General features: G+C 38.7%; 2 protein-coding genes across 3 annotated transcripts in view; both read left to right on the forward strand.

Annotated features, from left to right (window-relative positions):
- Window positions 1-16,151, forward strand: part of LOC103476767 (receptor-type tyrosine-protein phosphatase epsilon-like) — a 37,875-nt gene extending 21,724 nt beyond the window's left edge. For both annotated transcript variants that reach the window (XM_008429327.3, XM_081616219.1), the window contains exons 3-21: window positions 373-444; window positions 2,232-2,328; window positions 2,719-2,792; window positions 3,234-3,370; window positions 3,536-3,626; window positions 3,746-3,822; window positions 3,917-3,953; window positions 4,032-4,129; window positions 5,331-5,450; window positions 6,269-6,432; window positions 8,042-8,177; window positions 8,367-8,516; window positions 9,003-9,096; window positions 9,486-9,562; window positions 9,703-9,837; window positions 10,975-11,100; window positions 11,190-11,341; window positions 13,090-13,225; window positions 13,328-16,151. In XM_008429327.3, the coding sequence (XP_008427549.1) occupies window positions 378-444; window positions 2,232-2,328; window positions 2,719-2,792; window positions 3,234-3,370; window positions 3,536-3,626; window positions 3,746-3,822; window positions 3,917-3,953; window positions 4,032-4,129; window positions 5,331-5,450; window positions 6,269-6,432; window positions 8,042-8,177; window positions 8,367-8,516; window positions 9,003-9,096; window positions 9,486-9,562; window positions 9,703-9,837; window positions 10,975-11,100; window positions 11,190-11,341; window positions 13,090-13,225; window positions 13,328-13,402 (2,043 nt within the window). In that variant the 5' untranslated portion in view covers window positions 373-377 and the 3' untranslated portion in view covers window positions 13,403-16,151. The remainder of the gene's footprint in view (window positions 1-372; window positions 445-2,231; window positions 2,329-2,718; window positions 2,793-3,233; window positions 3,371-3,535; window positions 3,627-3,745; window positions 3,823-3,916; window positions 3,954-4,031; window positions 4,130-5,330; window positions 5,451-6,268; window positions 6,433-8,041; window positions 8,178-8,366; window positions 8,517-9,002; window positions 9,097-9,485; window positions 9,563-9,702; window positions 9,838-10,974; window positions 11,101-11,189; window positions 11,342-13,089; window positions 13,226-13,327) is intronic.
- A 308-nt stretch (window positions 16,152-16,459) lies between these two features.
- On the forward strand, window positions 16,460-18,429 carry gnrh3 (gonadotropin-releasing hormone 3). The gene is made up of 3 exons (XM_081616220.1): window positions 16,460-16,769; window positions 16,956-17,033; window positions 18,228-18,429. Exons 1-3 carry the CDS (start codon window positions 16,632-16,634, stop codon window positions 18,279-18,281), a joined length of 270 nt encoding a protein of 89 aa, XP_081472346.1. The 5' UTR covers window positions 16,460-16,631; the 3' UTR covers window positions 18,282-18,429.
- The last annotated feature ends 2,934 nt before the right edge of the window (window positions 18,430-21,363 follow it).

Consider the following 21,363-nt stretch of genomic DNA (forward strand, 5'->3'; position numbering starts at 1 on the left):
GAAGCTCAACTCCACAAGGTCTGCGAGGGATATGGTTACTGTCACCTGTGGGTTAAAGCCTCCTCCCTGGTTTGATGTTTGAATTTGAGGTTATTTGATGCTTCACTTTCAAGTCGGCCTGACAGAACACGACTGCAACCAGATTTCCCAGCAGGATTCTTAACTGCTCTGCAGACAAACTCGCACACATCACCCTCAAGCCACATCAAAGCAGAGCTCTCATCTCTGCCCTTTATGAAAGGCACCGGGACATGGATGGGTTTTATATTGGTTTGGCTCCGTCTAGTGGCGGATATGTAGACTTACAGGTTCAAACATGTTTCTTCAGTAAAAAGTGCTTCAATGTTGTTGTTTTTTTTCTCTCTCTTTCAGTGACCATGGTGTTGTTTCTGATCGGATCCTCCATCACTGTCAACAATTCATCTCATGACAACCGAACTGCAGGTAAAACATCAAAGGTCTCGCACTGCTAATCTTAAAGAAAGAAACGTGTATGTTTTAAATATCACAGGTTTTCACATTTGTTTTAACATATTGAAGTAATTCTCCAGATCACCTAACGAAATGAATGCAATGCTGTTGTAAAGAAGAAATTTGAGAGAGCAACTTATCTTTCATGTCCACGTCTGTCCAGGTTTGCCAGGTCCGTGTTATACATTTTGAACTAAAACTGATTTAACTTTCGAAGGCCAGTGAAAACACTGAAACAGCCTTTTGCCCTGCTGCTGCCAAATTGGAAGCCAGCGTCAGCATAGTGCTGCTTAATGATGTGTGGAACATCTAGAAAATAAAACCCAATTAGAGCCAATAAATGTCCAGGAGTTATAAAAACAGATGGGGAAAGAGTTATAAATTAAAATCGAAGGAAATCCAGAATGTTGATATGGGCAATTTATAGGGTCCTTGTGTATTTAAAAAAAAATATTCCCAAGGCTAATTATTACAGAAATCAAAACGTTCAGTGAGTTACAGAAACAACAAGATAATCTAACAGTTCAGTGCATACCATTTAGAGCAACACTTCCAACAAATTTGAAGACTTTAAAACTACAACTGCATGGCTTCTATTTAGGACAATTAAAAACGAAGAAAGACAGTTGCACAAATGAATGCTTGAGCTCTGGGAACTCTCCTGAATGCTGTTTGTTTCTGCAGCAATCTTAAAACCGCCTCCTTCTCTCTGCGTCCAGGTGGACTGAGTCAGAGAGCAATCTGTCCTGCAGTCTGGACTAGACATATTCATTTGTTTTTAACATACAATTCAAAACTTTTTTTTGAATTGCATAAACAAACAATAAAAGTATATTTTTAAGTTTCAGCTTTTCTTTTGCACAGAAACAGTTTAAAGAAATGAGGCAAAAATTGCTGCTGACATAAAAACAAGCTGAGTAGTTTATGACAGCTCTGTCAACAGCAACATTAAAAATGCATGAAAAAGAAGTAAACATATTTCTTTTCCCTCTATTAAAAAGTACTTCAAAAAGAATAGCTAAAAAAAATTGTAATCCTGTGAATGTTCTATAATTGTGCACAGACAGACAAAGTTGGATGTGAAGAACTGAAAATCATCATCATCAACAGTCAACGGACAAGAGGGAGGGTAACGGGATGCCGGTTGATTTCAGGACAACACAGAAACAGACAGGACAAAAAAAAAAAAAAAATTATATATAAGCTCCTAGTGTAATTTTAGCAAAAAGCGATAAAGCTTCGCTGATTAACTACACTACAAAAACCCGTTAAATATCCCAAAAGATCTGGATTTTTAATTAAAAGAAATGATTGTTCCACATCAGATAAGTTTAAATAAAACACCAAGGAAACTGAAATATTGTATTTATGTCTTAATGATAAATTCAAGAAGACTAATAGATAACTCAGACTGAATTCTTGTAAAATATGTCATTAGTTGTCACAGAAATCTAATCCCACGTCTTTTCGCAGCACGATCAGCGATCAGCACATTACTGATGACAATTGTTCTGAATCATTATTGTGAGCATAATCCCATTGCAAGTTATTTCTGTATATATGTAAGGGTAAAGTTTTTCTTGAATGAAATTATGCAAATTAAAATTGAGTCATTTTTACTTGATGAGTTACAAATTGAGTTATTTATGCAGCATCAAGACTTCTAAGCTTTTTTGATAAGTCAGAAGTGAAAAAAAAAAAAACTTTCAGTTTGACACTTTTTGGTTTGAAGTAATCTGTTTCACTGGTTGTTTGTGCAGAAAACCCCACCCACCACGGTGATCACGTCCTGCCATCGACTCTAATCATATCCCTGCTTCTTATCATTGTTGTCCTGCTAACAATCTACTGCCTGAGGTAAATAAAGTCGCACAACTCACAATTACTTTTCTCAACGTCTCCCTCTTTTTTTTTTTTATCATTAAATGAAAATAAGGCTGAATGTGTCAGGGCGTTATTGTTCTGGGGTCTGGGGGGGTTAAACGGGAGGCGAGCAGTGGCTTATGGGCTAACAGCTGCTTGTTAAGGAAGATAGAAAACAAAACGAGTTGGGTCAGATGAGGCTTCACATTCCGAAGCGACAGCATGAGGAGGAACAGCTTTACTTCGCTGAGATGGTTAATGTTTCCTTTGACTTTGTGACTCATCTCATGTGCTGAACAGTTCTCCACGGGCACCTTTTTCAGCTGAACTTGGCTCCCTTCATCAGATGGTTTTCATTACCTCACCCTCTTTCTTACGTTACAGGTTTAAAAACCACAGGAAAGCCCTGGTCACATCCGTGGATAAGAAGATTCCAAATGGCTTCTTGGAGGAACAAGGTACTCCTTCTGCACTCAAAATAACCACCGGAGCATGAAAATATAATGCATCCATTTTCTTTTTATGCCTTTTTTTTATTTTACTTGTAAATTTAAACTCTTTATGAACAAAGGAAGACTCATGAGCCAAAGCTGGAAAAGTTGTGTGTGTGTGTGTGTGTGTGTAGGGGGGGGCTCTTAGGTTTCATAGCACGTAGGGAGTCACATAAACTTTTCTTCAAGTGGAAAATAAATGTGCGGAAATGCCAAATTCCGAGCTGAGATGGTTTTGAGCTGCAGCACCAACTTTATGACTCCAGAAATCATTTCTGTCACGTTACCCACAGAGGTAGGAAATCTTAATAGTCATCAGGCTTGTTTGTGCAGGTGCTGCGAGATCTTGTAATGTCGTCCACTGGGAGACATTTTCTGTCTGACCACCGTATATCCCTTTATACTCAGGAGAGCAGACAGTGGTCCTCCTCCCAAGATCTCCCTCGCCGTCCAAGAGATACTTCCCAATCCCTCTGGACTCGATGGAAGAGGAGTACCGGATACGCTCCGCAGATGACGGCAAACTCTTCAGAGAGGAGTTCAATGTAAGATTGTTTTGTGTGGATGAGTTTTTTTTTTTTTTTTTTCTTTTCGTCAAATCGTATATCAAGTACGGTGGAAAAACAATAAAATATTTTGATAGATGGCTTTGTACCTGTTGCTTTTTTTTTTTTTTTGTATCATGTGAGGATTGGTTTCTTTCTTTGTAGTCACTGCCGTGTTACTACCACCATGGGTCCTTTGAGGAGGCAAGCAGGGAGCACAACAGAGAGAAAAACAGATACCCAAACATTTTACCATGTGAGTGAGGGTCTGTGTATGTTCGGCCGCGGGTTTATTGACGGCTAAATCACCGGGAAAAGCAGTGCAGCAGGCAGAAATAAAACGTACTTCTCTTTATGTCTCCTCTCTTGTCTCAGACGATCATTCCAGGGTGATACTCAGTCAGCTCGATGGACATCTGTGCTCAGACTACATTAATGCCTCTTGCATAGATGTAGGTATTTTTACCCAATAATTCATCAATATAGTCATTCTCTCTTAGCCAATCTAGAGTGTTATTTATTTATTTACTTATTTTTTCCACACAGGGATATAAAGAGAAGAACAAATTCATCGCAGCTCAAGGTAAAGTGTTTTAAGAAAACATATGAGTTTTCTGACTCTTGATGTGTTTTGGGCATCTTTCTTCCGATATTGTTCCAGGTCCCAAGCCTGAGACACTGGCTGATTTCTGGCGAATGATTTGGGAGCAAAAAACCACAACGATAGTGATGCTGACAAATTTGAAAGAAAGAAAGGAGGTATGTTCCTAAATTTCTTTTTTACCAAATTGTTTCAAACCCTCCTGTAAACACCACAAAGTTCTTTGAGACCTCTTATGTTTTCTTGTAAGTCAAAGTGCTGATTATCTTTTATTTGACCCCTCTTCTAACTGGGAATCCATTCAAAAGTGTCACCCTGCAGGATCGCTTAGCGTTGAAATTAAATTCAGCCTAACGAGGATAATTGAGTGCTCAAAAAGCAAGTTTGATGGGGCAGATTAGAGGCGGTGGGGATCAATGATGAAGTAATTGTTGATAAGATCCTGAGAGGCTTCATGATAATTAGAGAATCTAGTTAATGGGTTGAAACGTCACTGTGAAGACCTTATCGACTGTCAGTCCGCCTCTGGATTGAATTTTTAAAAGACACACTGAAAATATAAATTCCTCTGTTCATACACTGCCTTGATAAAGTACCGTAAGTATTCATTGCCTTTGAATCATTTCCAATTCTTTCACACTACAACCACAGACGACAGTGTTTTTTAAATTTTTTTATTTAATCTGAAGGGCCAACACAGAGTCGTGGCTTCTTTATCAAGTGATGCATCAATTTTGCACATCCAAAAAATGTAAATGTTTCCCCATTTGTCTTGGCATAATTTCACTGGAACTCAGTCAAACCTTTCAAGGTTTGTCACATATCATCAGTGGATTGAGTTCTGAACTTTGACTGGTCCATTCTAAAGAGGTGAATATGCATTTATTTGAGTCATTGCAAGCCCTAGCTTAATGTGTAGGGCCGTTGTCCTTCTGAAATTTGAACCTCCACCCTAGTGTCCGGTGTTCTGCACCTCCCCGTCTTCAAGGATCATCCATGTTCCTATTAACTCAGACTGACTTCTGTTCCTATTGAAGTCAGGAAACCCCACGGCATGAAGCTGCAACCACCATTCTGAGCATTTACCCCTTAGGGGAATCAGGCTAAGTTGAGCTTGCCACACTTCTCAGATTTTTATTTGTCAAGAATTGTGGAACCTGTTAATCCTTTTCCTCCAACTTCATAGTTACGTGTTGCTTTGTCTTGGTTTATCCCATAAAAGCCCAGTGAAATACATTGCAGTTGTAACATGAGAAAATGGGGAGAAAAGGTACGAGGGGATATGAGCACCATGGTAAGAAATTAATATGACTGCAGTTGTAACTGCAGTATTTTTTTATGATCGCTCTCCTTCTCCAGGAGAAATGCTGCCAGTACTGGCCGGAAAAAGGCTGCTGGATGTACGGAAATATCCGCGTGGCGACTGAAGACGTCATTGTGCTGGTGGACTACACCATCAGAAAGTTCTGTGTTCAATATGTAAGTGAAAATCAAGGTATTAACTTATGCTCGTTACTAGAAGTGAATGATGACTTAAAATGAGCGTCACTTTAGAAACGAGTTATATCTCAAGTTTTCAAACTGATTTTTCTCTTTAGATGTTGGAATGTGGTGTAAAACAGCTATTTATTTTTCCTGTCTTCTTCGTTTGTGCAAATGCAAAACCAAGAGTAAAAAAGTTTCCTATTCGGAAAATGACTATTTTAGACGTAAAACATTAAAAGGGTACAGATGGCAGAAACGGGATATGTCATCAATAAATAAGCGCATTTCAGCAAACAATAAACAACGCCGTAATGTTCCGAGTTTATCGCTACTTGATCCTCAGGAATCCACGCGCGTTTTAAAGGTGTGTTTGTTTCTTTTTCCCTTTTTTGATTGCCAAGTCGGATGTCTGCTTGGTGTGCTGCGAAGCTTTCACATTTCAAAATTCACTTTGTTCCTTCTCCGTCTGAAGCCAGACAAGCGCAGAAATCCTCTCTGACTCAAAAAAAAAAAAGGATGAGTGCGCTGTAGCTCTGTAACGAGTGCTTTCACATTTAGCTCTCTGAAAACACAGCAACCAAGAGAGTGGAATGATGTTCTTCTGGGAGTGAGGCAAAAGGAAAAAACAAAAAAACTCAGTTTGATAATTACATTGTATCCCTGAAAGCACAGTGAGAATTTATTTTATTTTTTTTAAATAACAAAAATGAATTATCCTACCAACATTTAATAGTGTATAAGTGGCTTTCTTTAACTGATTTGTGTGTCCACATCCCTGGTATAACACCTGTGGCGTGTTTGTACTTTTGCAGCAAGGCAGCGATGGCGTTCGAGCTCCTCGGCTGGTCACCCAGCTCCACTTCACCAGCTGGCCAGACTTCGGGGTGCCGTTCACGCCGATCGGAATGCTAAAATTCCTGAAGAAGGTCAAGGCTGTCAATCCGTCATATGCTGGGCCTATTGTTGTCCACTGCAGGTAAAATACAGGAAGAAAGGAGACATCAAGTGGAATGACACAAAGAAACAGATTTGCCGATTTAAGTTAAAAGCTGAGTTTACACCCAGGGTTGATAGAGTTCTATATATAGAGAGAAAAATGAAGTTTAAAGACTTAATGTCCATGCTTTAGAATTGTATTTGTTTGAATGATCAGCATAATGGCCTACCAAAGAAATCTGCAGCTGACTGTAGCAACTGCTGCAACAGGTGTTGACTTCTTGAATGGGGCCCACACTGCTGAAGTTCAACACCCCACTGTGGAATCCAGGCTCTGCGCTCCCAGAGGTGCAGTTTGCCCAAATGACCCTTGTAAATCTATTAGTGTTGTGTTTGGACTTCAGAGGCGAAGCATTTCTGCATATGCTCGCTGGCCACAATTGACTCCTTTGTTCGGAGCACACGGTTCTACGGTTCTGCAGCTACGGCTTCTTTAAGTGGGAGGCAAATGTAGGCTGCTTACAGTGGCTTGTGTCTCATTACCACCAAAAACTTCAATGTATTTTATGGGGGGTTTTATGCGATAGACCAGCGCTAGGTAGTGCATAATTGTAAAGTGGTCTTTTACTAGTGAGCGTCTAAAAAATGTGGTGTGCATTTGCTTTCGGTCCCTTCCACGTCAATTACTTGGGAGAACTACATTACACTGCAATTGGAGCTCTCTACCAGCTTTGCACATGTGGAGTCTTGGGATTGCTGTGTCTTTGAACATATATTTTCCTTTAAAGTATATTTGCATGTAGACATTCCCCTTTTAGCACATTACGGAGCTTTGGTCTAAACCTTTCCATTGTAGCTCTGTCTGTATGCGAGCCACCGCCACACCAAAGCTTTTGAAACTTCTATCAGGTTATCCTACAAGATTGCTTTTTGTTTATTGTTGAGTTCTCCCTGCTGAAGGAAAGCATCCTCGCAACGTGATGTTGCCAAAAAGTGAAATGTTTTTGACGTGTTTGCTGTGTCACCTGTAGGACGGCAACCTGCAAACAGAACTCCTAATGCCTGCTCAAACATAAAAAATGATGCATGACTAAGCTGGAGATCTCAGCATGTCCTCCAGAGAGCCAATGCGTTATTTCAGATTTAAGATGATGGATTGAACAGAGTTCTGTGAGAATTTCAAAACTTGGGATGTTGTTTAATAACCTAATACTGCTTTAAGCTTACAACCTGTCTGTTGTGTTCCCTGCTTGCTTGTTTGTTTGTTTGGTTGAATTACTCACAAGTGGATTTGCAAATTTGACTTTTGAAGTCAGTTGGTTCCCCTGGATTTTGTATCAAAGTGTTGGGGTTATGAGGCAAAAAAAGTAAAATAAAATTTACGCCCCACCTTTCAGATTTGTTTTGAAAAATTTATTTACTTTCCTTTCGCCGTTACTCTACTGGTCTGTCGCATAAAATCCCAACATAATACACTGGAGCTTGGCTGGAACGTGAAGAAAATGTGAAAGGGCTCACGATGCATGAATATGTTTTGCAAGGTGCAGTAAAGGTTTTCCTTGGCGCGTGTTTTGTTTTGTAACTTTATTATTTTTTTTTTGAGCTGTTTGTCACAGACCAGACCTTTCCCCTGTTTGTGTTTGCCGCAGCGCCGGAGTCGGGAGGACGGGGACGTTCATTGTCATTGACAGCATGATCGACATGATGCACATGGAGCAGCGAGTGGACGTCTTCGGCTTTGTGAGCAGAATACGAGAGCAGCGCTGTCAACTCATCCAGACAGACGTAAGTGACGACCCCGTCCGACCCGCTGCACCTTGAACCGACGGCTCGACTCGGAACCGTAAACAACCGGAAAACTTGGAAAACAGCCATGTTCTGTAATACAGAAAAAAATAAAAATAAAAATAGAGAAAAATAGTTCAGCAGAACTAAATCGGCTTCTGTTGTGTCTTCTGTTCTATTCCTCCTCAGATGCAGTACTCCTTTATCTACCAGGCTCTGTTGGAGTACTATCTGTACGGAGACACTGAGCTAGATGTGTGCTCTCTGGAGGGCCATCTGCAAAGGCTTCACAACACCAGGGCCCCCCACGACAGGCTGGGCCTGGAGGAGGAATTCAGGGTACGAAGGAAGGAGCTCCCCGTTAAACATTTCAGCAAAGAATGAATTGTCGCCCATCACCCTGCATCCTACACAGTTATATTATCATGGAAATGTTGCCCAGGGTGCAGCTCTTGGCGGCGAAAATCATAAGTAAAAATGTTTTTGGATCAGCTGAAACTTTATAAGGCACCACCATCTGCCGTCTTCAGTTTGTTTTAGCTTTGATGCACAATCCTCCATGGCTCATCGCAAACTGAGCAGAATTACACTCCAGTTCCTACTTTTCAGATTTCTTTTTTTTTCATCCCAACCCCTCCCTCTACCAACAAGTCATGTTTTTTTGTCCGGCTTCAGTTTTTTGTAGTTGTTAACATTATTTAATCATTGTCTCCTTTAGAGTAAAAAAAAACAAAAAGACTCTGTGTTTAATCGCATTAAACGCATACCCTGTGTTGATTAAAGTTTTTGATCCACGTCGGATTGAATGCGTTTTCTCCCCATCAGAAGCTGACCAACGTTCGCATTATGAAGGAGAACATGAGAACCGGGAACCTTCCAGCCAACATGAGGAAGAACCGCGTGCTTCAGATCATCCCGTGTAAGGGCTGCTTTTTTTATGGCCGGTTGGTTTCATAATGCATTACATCCGAGTAACATCAAAGCGATGATTTCGCAGACGCCGTACATGGATATCTGTCGAATCGGTTCATGTCAGCCAGATCAATGATATTTAAATGTGGGCTTGTGTTTTTTTTTGTTTTTTTTCTTCTTCTCATTTTCTTTTTTTTTTTGTTGTTGTTTCAGTTACAAGTAGAGTAATGAAATAAGCCACATTTATTTTACAATGTACATAAATTTGATATTGGATTCTGACTTTAATAAGCATGTTTACATCTTTTCTTTATTTTTTTTTAACTTTTATTTTATTATAAATCACTTGTGGAAAGTTTTTGTCTCTTTATTTTATTATTTTTTTCCTCTCTGCAGATGATTTCAACCGAGTAATACTCTCAGTGAAAAGAGGACAGGAGTTCACCGACTACATCAATGCCTCCTTTATTGATGTAAGCGCTCCCTCTCAACCTCCTGTATAGATTTCCCATAAAAAGTATAAATAAAGCTCATTGTTTCCTTTGCAAACAATGCAAAATATTATGTTTTGCCGCGCTCTCAAGTCTTGTTTACTGGATGATCCGCCCTCCAGGGCTACAGGCAGAAGGACTATTTTATCGCAACCCAGGGCCCCCTGTCTCACACTGTGGAGGACTTCTGGAGGATGGTGTGGGAGTGGAGGTGTCACTCAATCGTTATGCTCACCGAACTCAAAGAAAGAGAGCAGGTAAAGCGTGGTGCTGCACAAACGGATGAAGAGAAATTGATCTGCACATTTAATGTTCCCTTTATTATTATTATTATTAGATATTTTTTGTCTGCATTTTCTTGTTTTGTATGATTTTTGTATCTCCCACTTAAAACATACAGCCATGTGAGGAAATTAGGGCACCAGGAAGAAGGTTTTTTTAGCATGTGTTATAACACAATATGAACAATATGTCAATGACCCTTAAAAGGAGATTGTACCAGTTCTTGAGTCTGGTGAGGTTTTAAAGAAGGCTCAAAAGAATTTGTAAAGCAACCATTAAACTGTACAGAAACTATTTTTCACGTCGAGAATGTTTAGGACGACATGCCCAGTTCAGGCTTTCCTCCTGTGAGTTATTTGACTACTACAATGTCGTCACTCATCCAACAAGTGCAACATTCATCAGAGTTTGCAAAGAAGCGTTTGCTTTCTATGAAAAACACGAAGACCAGACTGAAATTTGTCAGAGAATGCAGATAAAGAAGGACATCTGGAATGATATTCTTTGCACCGTTAGAATCAAAAATGAAATATTTGGAGCAGAGAATGGAGAACATGTTTTGCATGAAGCCAAATACGTCATTCTAGGAAAGCAGCCCAAATCCTTCAAAAGCTGCTTGAGAATGAAATTTAGAAACAGATTTCTGAATGTGTCAAAGGTCAGATCTTGGTTTAATGGATATGTGGGGTGAAATGAACCCAACAGAATGTGCCAGAAACCCCCCAAACATCTTACAGTTAAAATTGAGGAATGTGGCAAGCTTTCGTTAGACCGATGTCAGACTGGTGGATAGCTAAAAGAAAAAAAAATTTTCAGCCACTGGACTAACAAAACTACTAAAGTATTGGGGATCCCTAACTTTTTGTTTTAGTTCATAATGGCTTTATAAATTAAATTTGTTTTCAATAAAATTGGGTTGACTTTTATTTACCGGCAATTTTTATTTATTTATTTATTTTTCAGAAATGAAAAAGGATGAGATTTGATTTTTTTTTTCTTTCAAAAGTAAACTTAATATTTAATATCTCTTATTTTTTCACATGACTGTCACAATAAAAATCAGGTAAATGTCGTCTCATAGTATTCTCTGTTTTTTGTTTTTTCTCTCTCAGGAAAAGTGTTTCCAGTATTGGCCATCAGAGGGCAGTATAACATTTGGAGACTACACAGTGGAGCTGAAACTGGAAACGCAGTGTGAAACCTTCACGCGCAGAGATATGGTTCTCTCCAACAAGCCAGTGCGTCATGTTGTACAGTAATCTACGGTACATCTCGCTTTGTCATGACACATCAGGAAAAAGACTTAAATCCTGCAAATGTTCTCCAGGAAAAACAGTCGCAACACGTCCGACACTTCCACTTCCACGGATGGCCCGAGATCGGAATACCAGGAGAGGGAAGGGGGATGATTGACATTATTGCTGCTGTGCAGAGGCAGCAGCAGCAGTCTGGAAACCGTCCCATAGTTGTACACTGCAGGTGAGGAACATCAGCAGAAAACTGTGCAAGTACTCCTACTTTTTCCACCCTCACTTGTTTTTTGTGTTATCCAAATCTGGACTTTTGATTTTACATATATATATATGTGTATATATATATATATATATATATATTTTTTTTTTCCCTTGTTCCTACAATAACTTGTACGTTTTCTCAGTAGACCCAGTGTTCTACGCCTAAACCACTTATGTGATCCCTTATAAAGACTTAGCTGTGAATGCTTTGATCAGAACCTAGCTTCAGGTGAAGTGATTCTAAGGCAGCGTACCCCGATGGGATTGATCCAATCCACTGATTCACAGTCAATTAAAACCTTTCAAAGTGAAATCTCCTCTGACTCCCACTATGATTAATCTGATAAGATGAGCTAACGACAGGAAATGGTGTCATCACTTGCCTCTATTCCTTCATCACCGCTTGTCTAGGAGGGGCTTTTTAAAGCTTTTTTCCCCCTCTCCCGGGAATGGGGCTAACCCGCTGCAATCCCCAACGTCTCTCTACACTTTCTCTTCCGAGTTGCACATCACTCTCGCGCTCACTCACTTCCCTACCTCCCCCCACACACACATCTCCATCTCTCCATCCCACCGTCATAGTAAACATTGACTCAGTCAAATACTGAGCTTCCAAACTGATTAGTGTTGGCGTTTGGATTAGCCTCTCTTTAAGTGGGGATAATTACTAGTGCCATTACACAAAGGTCACCTTTACTCCCTCTAACTTTTTTCACGTCAAGTAGAAAACAAATGGTGTGAATTTTAATCCCATTGTAAAGAAACTGGAATATACGTTAACGGAGCATTAATAGGCCTAAATAACCAGTGTGATAATTTCTAGTCTGAGTGATTAATTCATTCCTTCCTATGGGGGGATTTTATCATAAATTTAAAGAAACATGGTCTTGCATATGTATATTAATATGTTAAAATATTTATTTCAATGAGGAGTTCATTTGCTTATGAATTAGTTAAATGAGTCAAAAACACAAATCTGAAGGACAAGGATCGTAACTTGAGTATGCGACCCACTACTGCTCAAGTTTAATTTAATTTTATTTTGTAACACATTTTATTGTATGTTTATTGGTCTCCAAAGATAGGAAAAAAAGCCGCTCTTTTAGTTGTAATGTCTTGCTTTAACTGGAGGGAGAAAAGAGTGAAAGAACAATGAGAAATTCTAAGTTGTGGAACTTTAAGAAGCATTTAAGCTCATATGACACTAGTAGTGCTGTTTCCATATTGAAGATTTAAAAATGTTATCTTTTTACTGAATAAAAGGAAGTTTCCCATTAAATAACTAACAGATTAACTAGTATTTAAAGTGGACTAATGATGGATTATTTTAACATTGTCTGAATTTCTACACATAATATTCACATTTGAAGGTCTACGTTACAAAGACTCATTCAATAAATTAAGTTATTGAAAAGCCCATTTATGTCAGGAGCTTCATTACTAAGTGAAACACATAACATAGATTAATTACACACAGATGCTGCTTTGAAGAGCCTCTGAGGAAACTTTTCTTCTTCAAAATACACTAAGCAATGCAACAGAAGAAATATACAACTTTCCACTTCTGTAGAGGAAATCTGGCCTGACACTGCCGGGCTGCCAGACCCGCTGCACTGCTTTGCTGAACCGCTTAGGCAGAACAAAGAAAAAGAACTTCCAGCGTTTGCATTTCGAGAAGTAGCTTTTCATTAATTCTGCACCTTCTGTTCGCAGCGCCGGCGCGGGACGGACTGGCACCTTTATTGCACTCAGCAACATTCTGGAAAGAGTAAAAGCCGAAGGCCTCCTGGACGTATTTCAGACAGTCAAGAGTTTACGCATGCAAAGACCACACATGGTTCAGACCGTGGTGAGAGCAACGCGCGATCGCTTTTAACATGTCACTTTTGTCCGTGGTTATGTTGTCTGGACGGTTTGTGTTCATGCTTCTCCTCTCGCTTTTCGTTTCCAGGAGCAATATGACTTCTGCTACAGAGTGGTCCAGGATTTTATCGACATTTTCTCAGACTATGCCAATTTTAAATAGGTCACTTTGTATATACATCAGCCAAATAAAAGTCTGCTTTGTTTTTTCTTGATGTTGATTTGTATAGCTTTTTACATTTTACACTTGGCATAACAGAACTAATGAAACTGTTAGGAGACCTTTTGGCACAGGAGAGCTCCAGGGCCAGAACTCCCGAAAACATGTGATCTAATCTGAACAGATTAGGTTTTCTGAATAAACTTATGCGCTACTATTGTAATAATTTATAAGTAAAAAATAAGTAAGTTTATTGTGTAAATATTATTTGTGCTTAACGAGAAACAGAAAACTCCATATATACGTTTATTTCTGCTTTATGGTACCTCGCTTTCAGTCTGGGATTCACTTAACAGCTGCTGCCTGCTGCAATTAGATTCAGCCTCACTAACTAACTTCTGTTTTGCCTGTGGCGATAAATATTAGTGGATTGGTGCCTGAATTGGCAACATGCAATTAGCTTGTATTGGAACGGGCAGGAAGTAATGCGTTATATCAAAAAAAAAATTCAGATGCACCATCCCAGCCGAGCGTCACGTTCTGCTTTTAAGAGAATAGTTTTTATATATCGAATCGAGCCAGGTTTAAATGCTTCCATCTTGTGTAAATCGGTGCCAGTTTGATTAGACAAAGTTCTGATCTTGAGAAACTTGTCACAAAGTGACACAAATTAAATTATGTTAAGACAGTTGCTTGCAATATCTTTTTGATTTTTTTTTTTTTATGTAACATATATTTTGAAGAAGCATTTCACGTACAGATTAGGGAATAATAATTTGTAAAATCCGTTTTCTACACCTACCTAATCATATTTAGGTTTCTGACACAGAGGCGACTTTCCATTGATTAAAAGGTTTGAGGCGAGGTAAACCCTGCATGGTTCTATATAGTTTATCAGAAGGACAAGACTAATAAATATAAGGAATAATCATTTTAAAATGCCAATTATCTGACATTAATGTTTTGTAGACTGTGGCAGGAAACTAGTCAGGATTCCTACAAAACCTTCAAGTATGGGCAAATTAAAAATAGACTCTGGGAACAGATTTACTGTAAGCAGCAGAGGTTCTTGCATGAGTGGCACCCTGGGTGAGCTCTACTTTTTACACCAAAAAGACACTTTTCACCAGAAAAACCACTTCTAGCCTCAATATAATTACAATTGTTAAACATGCAACTTGAATGCAAACATTTTTGGATTTGAAGTAAACTTCATTTGTTTGATTGATGTGAAGAAGTGTTATTCATACAAAGAACGTTTTTGTGTTAACTAATTTAAAAGATGTAATGACGGCAACATTGAGTCATACAGCTCACAGTCACTAATATCACGGGATCCACTGGCGTATAGTCTATTCTCCTCTACATTTCATTTGTGTCACTCCTGCTGTTGTTATTCAGAGTCAAACTTTATCAGTTTAGTTTAAATAAAAACCGGTTGCCCGTGAAAATGAGACCTCATGAGGTCATATTTTCATATCTCGGCATGATTTACCCGAATAAATAAAGGTGAAATAACAAATTTATACTTATATGTTTCAAGAACATTGATGTTTTTTTGTTTTATTCTGTAAACTGCTTTGAACATTTCTCCTAAATTCTTAATATAAATATCGGCACATTTGTCATATTTTGCTTAATTAAACTAATAGTCAAAATGATTCATGCAAAGTTGTTTCTTGCTTGAAATTCTGCAGAGCAAACGAGCACAGACTAATTTTAAAACAAACCACAACTAATATTTCAACGTAGAAAATATTCTTGGAATTAATATGTGTTAACAATAACCCTGATATTTAATCACAGCTTTGTCCATCAGGCTTCCGAGTCGATTTTGGGTTGCAGTAATCGGTGAATCACTGCCTCAGCAGGTGGAATTATGTGTGTTCATCCAGCAGACAGATGCAGATTTCAGAAAAAATCTCCAGGACTCCAATATTATCTACAAATATGGCATATTAAATCAACCAAAACAAACAAATGTACGATCTCCTTAATTCAGGCTAATTAGTTAACTTCTAAAATACAAAAATAAAATGGTATGTGTGTCTGACTTTGAATTCTTGAAAAACGAAAATCACGTGAAACATTTGGACTTGAGATGTCAAGGATGGTAAAAATGAATTGAGATATTTTTTTAAAATGTGATCGTAAAACCTTTAAATTGCGAATTAAAAATAATCTTCACAATCCCAAGCATCTTAAGACATATCTTATTAACTGAAATGAGTTGCATCACTTTACAGCAACAAGAACTCATGTTTTTAACACGGGTTTATCCATTGTACAGTAAATAGAAACTCACACTCTATAGTAACTACAATAGTTATTGATAATCCTAAATTGACTATATGAAACTATATTTTTGCAAGTTTTGTGATTAAGTATTTGTGGAGCAATAAAGTTTGTACGGCAAACTTTCAACTATGTTTGTACATCCAAATAATTGGTTTACACTGGAATCACTGCTCTTATTATTATATTTTTTTATTTACTTTTCATTTTTTGGTATACATAAGATCAGTCGTGGTCATTCATCATCGCTAACTGCACTGTTGACTTCAATCTGTTCTTTTGCTAAACGAATAACAGATAAGGGTAATGACATTTTAAGCCTTACAGCAAGTGTAACAAATGCTCAAGCATCTGGTTTAAGTGATGTTTTTTTTTTTGCCTTTTGTATCTGTGCAGATTTTCAGCAACTGTTTGCTAAAAGCAGCGTCCAATAAATTATAGATGGAGATAAACGTCAGGTTTCATCCAAATGTCTTTTTTTTTTCTTTTTTTTTAGTGAGCACCTCCACACAGATGCATCCAATACATCACAAAGACATTTTATGATATATATTTAATGCCTCTCCAAGCCTGGCGGTGATCTCAGCATATGTGAGCACTTAGCCAGCTCCATTAGTTGTGTTTTGTGTCCCATTAGTCCGTAAATGTGTCACACCTGCAAAGAGGGGATTATAATCCTGACAGCAGCCTTGTACAACACCTATAAAATCCCCCCCCCCCCTGGCTAATGCACCACATGCTAACAAGGAAAACACAGAGGTGAGATAGTCTTCGATGAAGTTGGGTGAACGTCCATGAACTTATAACTGTTGTTTTGATTAACTGTGGTCTAAATTACAGTCTGCTTGCGCACGTTGATGAGTTAGTTTGCATCCGTGGGCTGCGGAGCTGTGACATTATTGTTTTTATTACATATTTGGCTTTCCCCGCAGCTTTAATGAAGGCAAGCAGCAGAGTTATGGTGCAGGTGCTGTTGTTGGCATTGCTGGCTCAGGTCACTCTGTGCCAGCACTGGTCCTATGGATGGCTACCAGGTGGAAAGAGAAGCGTGGGAGAGCTCGAGGCAACCATCAGGGTGAGTGATTATTTTATGTGGAGTTGGAGTTTCAGGAAATGTGGTAACTTTATTGAATCAAAAAAAACCCCGTTTTACGAGTAATGCTTTCATAGAACTGGTGTGTGAAGTCCGACTCTGGTGCTGAAGGTTGAATTTCACTTCAAGCATTGGTTTCAGTTCCAAAATGTCTCATGTCGTGTTCAGATGATGGGCACGGGAGGAGTGGTGTCGCTTCCTGAAGAGGCGAGTGCCCAAACCCAGGAGAGGCTCAGGCCGTACAATGTAAGAGCTTTTTATACATAATTCATCCCCAATGTTCTCTTCGATTGTACAATATTAATGTGCATCATGCCCCTGAAGCCGCCATGCTCTAAAATCGCAATGACAATATACAAATGGCTCAATCACTGTTTTCATTTTTCCGCTCCTGCCTGACTGAATTTGTGCATGATTAATGGGTCATATTATTTTATTTTTACCTCACTGAAGGGTGACGACCGTAATTCAGAGCTAATTCTTATCCATATAAATGTATCTAAAAACAGTAAAATTTAAAAGAAGGTGTGATTCAATATCTAACTTTAACTCTAGCAAATCAAATTTACAGTGGATATTATTAAACATTTTCATGGCACAGTCTGATACATTTATGGCATGAACTTTGTATTCGTTTCAAGCTTCTGGGTATGCAAACCAAAATTGAGCTTCCCAGACATTTAGGGTATTAGAGACAAATAAACACTTTAATACATACATGTAACACTAAGGGCTACACAGTCATGGAAAAGACTTGACGGTACTCCATGCCTCACAAGGAGAGTAATTCACAAAAGGTTACTGCTGTATCCAGATACTGTATATTCATAGAAAGTTTAGTAGAAGGAAAAAACCCGTTAAAACTGCACAGACAGGAAACGTCACAGCCTCAACCTGAATGTGAAGCAAAATCATTTAGAAGATTCTGAGTGTTAGCCCTCTTCTCAGATCAAATTAACTTTCACATTTTATTTAGAAATTAGTTTGCAGTCTTCATAGTCAGGGTTTATTTATTGAGTCATGCTGTCCAATGTGTTTTATCAATCTTCTACCAAACATTTGGTGATGTTCATGCTTCCCTCTGCAGACAAGCTTTTTGAAGATGCTGCATTCACACCACAGCAAGAATTATCACCTACCCAAGCCGCTAAAAGTATCAGTGTGTGTTTTAGTGACCATGATGTCGCTGTAGTCGATAGACGAGAAACACGCGTTGCCCAAAGCCACAGAGAAATCATTTGCTGTTTTCAGTAAGACACACCAGTCACAAAGTCAACAGAAATAAATATGTGATGTTGTCACTCGGTGTGTAATTAAGCAATATGAATCAAAATACTGAAGAAAAAAAAAAAAAGAATTGTTCCATTGTGTTTTAATTTACTGAACCATATTCAATTTGCATTTTAAATTCTAACAAATGTCTGGTTTTAATTTCTTTAGATTAATGATGGCTCCAGCCATTTTGACAGAAACAAAAGGTTCCTGAATAAATAAAGGAGCATCAAAAAGAAGACGAACTGTATTGTAATCAACGCCATGGACTGTCTACTCCGACTTCAGATTTTTTTCTTGTTTTCAACACATAAAATGTCTTTAATGTCATTATAAATCAATTATAATAAATGTTTGAACCCTGACTAAAGGTGTATTGTTTCATTTAATCAGATTGGTTAAAGAACCTTATAGATCTGGTCACCACATTAAAAAAATAAAAAATAAAAATAAAGATCTTTTGCAGCTTTTAAATCCAATAAATCGTCTTTGTGTAGCAGTCACGACCGACAAGCATGACAAACTTGTGACACAACAATCTTAGCATGACAACAGCTGGTGATTAAGCCAATTTATTAGGAATCAATGACTTAATTGAATTTGTTACACTTTTGGTAATTCCATTTTCTGCCACGCCAGTCATATGCATATGCAACATGGAAAACACCAGCTGATTTCTGCGCCGCCCGTAAACCTGACTGCTGATTAGCTTCCGCCAACGAAACACACTCATCTAAATAATTTCTGCTCGCAACGTCCACAACGGCGTTCTCCTAATTTAGGGTAACCGCAGTCATCCAAAACCAGACGAAGTGCATATCTTTAATTTTTTTTTTTTTTCTCCATCTCTCCATATATGAAATTGGTGTTCATTATAAAAATTGGAATTTCATATCAGGAAAGGAAACGAATCAGCAGGGGGCATATGTTTTAAAGAGAACTCATTTTCTGGCAAAGCCCCACAGACAGAGCACCATACTAATCGCCTGGTGCATAAGGGGCTAAGATTCATGAACTGTGCTGACACCGGGGAGGCCCCGCATTGTTAGAGCGCGCTTGTAATGCACACCAATGAACCCAAACTGGCTCGCACAACTGGGAAAAAGGCTAACATTATAAGAGCACATAGAATTAAGGAGAAATTAAACCGCATTCCGCTGCACTTCCAGAACAATACTTGTTCATTTGTGGTACTTCACCTCATTGGTTTAATATTCATGTCTGTAATTTGCATAACACACTCATTTCATTAGATGAGGAGACGCTGAGCGTTTTTTGAAAAGTGATACTTTGCCTTCTTGGACAAAGTTGCGGGGGGAAAATTGTTGTCCAGGGCTTTTCCCTCTGAAGGTCCCACGGAGTTTGCGCTCGTCTTCATGGGGTGTTCAATAATTTTAGAACACGCTCATAAAAGATAATTATCCTTTTACAACTTCTTCTTAAAATACAGGTTTAATTCGGTTTGGTGTACTTTTGCGAGAATAATTAATGTTTACACATAAAGCATAAAATCCCATAAATTCTGTTTAAAGAACCCCGAAGCATTAGCCGTGTGAGCCAACTTTCTCCCCTCCCAGTCTCCTCATCAAGGACCCGCCTAATTGCACATATATCAGGACAACAAAACCTGCTGGTATCTATGTTTCCAAATTTGATTTAACCTCACTTTCTCCTTCCCCAGACCCCCTGGTGGATATTCACTTTGTTTACCTCAAATTAAACTTCATATTGTTTACAGCCTCCTGGTCCCTGAACATTTTATAGCCTTTTAGAATTATTTCTTTATTTATTTTTTGTAATGATTGTAGGGTTGGGATTCATTTGAATGTTTCCCTCATCTGCATGAAAATTATATAATTAACTTTTGATTAACCAGCTCAGTTGAGTTGGTTCCCCCATGCACACCGGTGAATAGTACCAACCGCATTTTAATGACTGTTTTCCAATTGAGTGGCGACCTTTTCATCAAAGAGCCGCAACTGGGGCTAAACAACGGGTAGAAAATAATCATGCTGGAGACAATGGTTAGAGGCCAGCAGGCTAGGATGTCATCCTTAAATATAACAACAAAGATGAAAAGCAGCCTTAGTGAATGTATGCTTATGCTGCGAGGTGCCCCATTGTTAATGCCGTGGAGGTCACGTTCATTGGCATGGAGAGGGAAAGGACAGGAAGCTGAGAATGGCCCATTGTTACATGTCCTTGCTCCGAGGGATTTCCATTATGAAGAGGCGATGCATTTTTGATACTTTGATTTTTGTGCCATTCATTTTCTAAAAAAAAAACAAAAAAAAAACGGAGCATATTTGGATAATGGCTGCAGGAAAAAAGGGATCTCATAGCACCTTCATCCAAGGCTACGGCAGAAAGTCAACAATCACTTCAATCAATCGCATCAAACAGGTGTGCCTCCTCATGCAGCTCATCAGCAAACACGCGTTCTTTGACTAGCATTTTGGTGTTTACAGTGGCTTGCAAAAGCATTCACTCCCTTTCAACATTTTCACACGTGCTAGTGGTAAAGCCACAAACTTTGACGTATTTAAATGACTCCACTTAAGTGTGTGAAGTGGAAAGGAAAAAAAAAAGGATAGATAGTTTTTAGTTAGTAAAATTCTGAAAATAACCAGCTCTTGTGAGCCAATACTTTGCTGAACTACTTTTGGGTGTAAGTACAGCAAGTCTTTGGAGGAAACAAACATAAAAAGACTTCATAATAAGACGTGAACTTGCTCCCGAGTTTCAATTTTTTTTTTTTGCAGCGTCTATCAGATTCTCACCCAGAATTTTCCATTATTGTACTCCATTCATCTTCAGCAACTTTAATCAACTTCATAGTCCCTGTTGAAAAAATAAATCCTATGCAGCACGATGGGGCTTTGGGATCGGATATTTTATGTTCAGGCAGAGTTTGAGCTTTTTATGGGTTAAATTTTGGCCTCAAGAAGTGAACTTGCACCCTGGTCTCAAGGACACGTTCTTCCACACTTGCAGTGCCGGCCAACTTTGCCTGTGCCAAGCTGCAAACAGGACTTCTAAAGCCTCTTTTGTCACTCCTCCAAAAATGGGGCAGATTAGAGCACAGCCACTGTATCTTCCTGTCTATTGATTCTCCAACCTGAGCTATGAAGTCTCTACAGCTCCTACATACTTAATGTGTAGGTTTGCTTTGGTTGTTGTCTTTCACATCCGTGTGTAGTTTTTTTTATTTTTTATTTTTATCTGCCTATCAACTGCTGAAAAAAACAGACCCGTAGCACGATGTTTTCATCAGAGCCTTCTTTCCCACGTTGCTGTGTCCACT

The sequence above is a fragment of the Poecilia reticulata genome, chromosome 15 (genome assembly GCF_904066995.2).
Source record: "Poecilia reticulata chromosome 15, P_reticulata-male-v2, whole genome shotgun sequence".
Taxonomy (NCBI): Eukaryota; Metazoa; Chordata; class Actinopteri; order Cyprinodontiformes; family Poeciliidae; genus Poecilia; species Poecilia reticulata.

Coding starts and splice junctions, on each gene's coding strand:
- gnrh3 (XM_081616220.1), top strand. CDS start 16,632: ATGAAGGCAAGCAGCAGAGTTATGGTGCAGGTGCTGTTGTTGGCATTG. Junction 16,770..16,955: donor AGCTCGAGGCAACCATCAGG/GTGAGTGATTAT, acceptor TGTCGTGTTCAG/ATGATGGGCACGGGAGGAGT. Junction 17,034..18,227: donor AGAGGCTCAGGCCGTACAAT/GTAAGAGCTTTT, acceptor TAATTTCTTTAG/ATTAATGATGGCTCCAGCCA.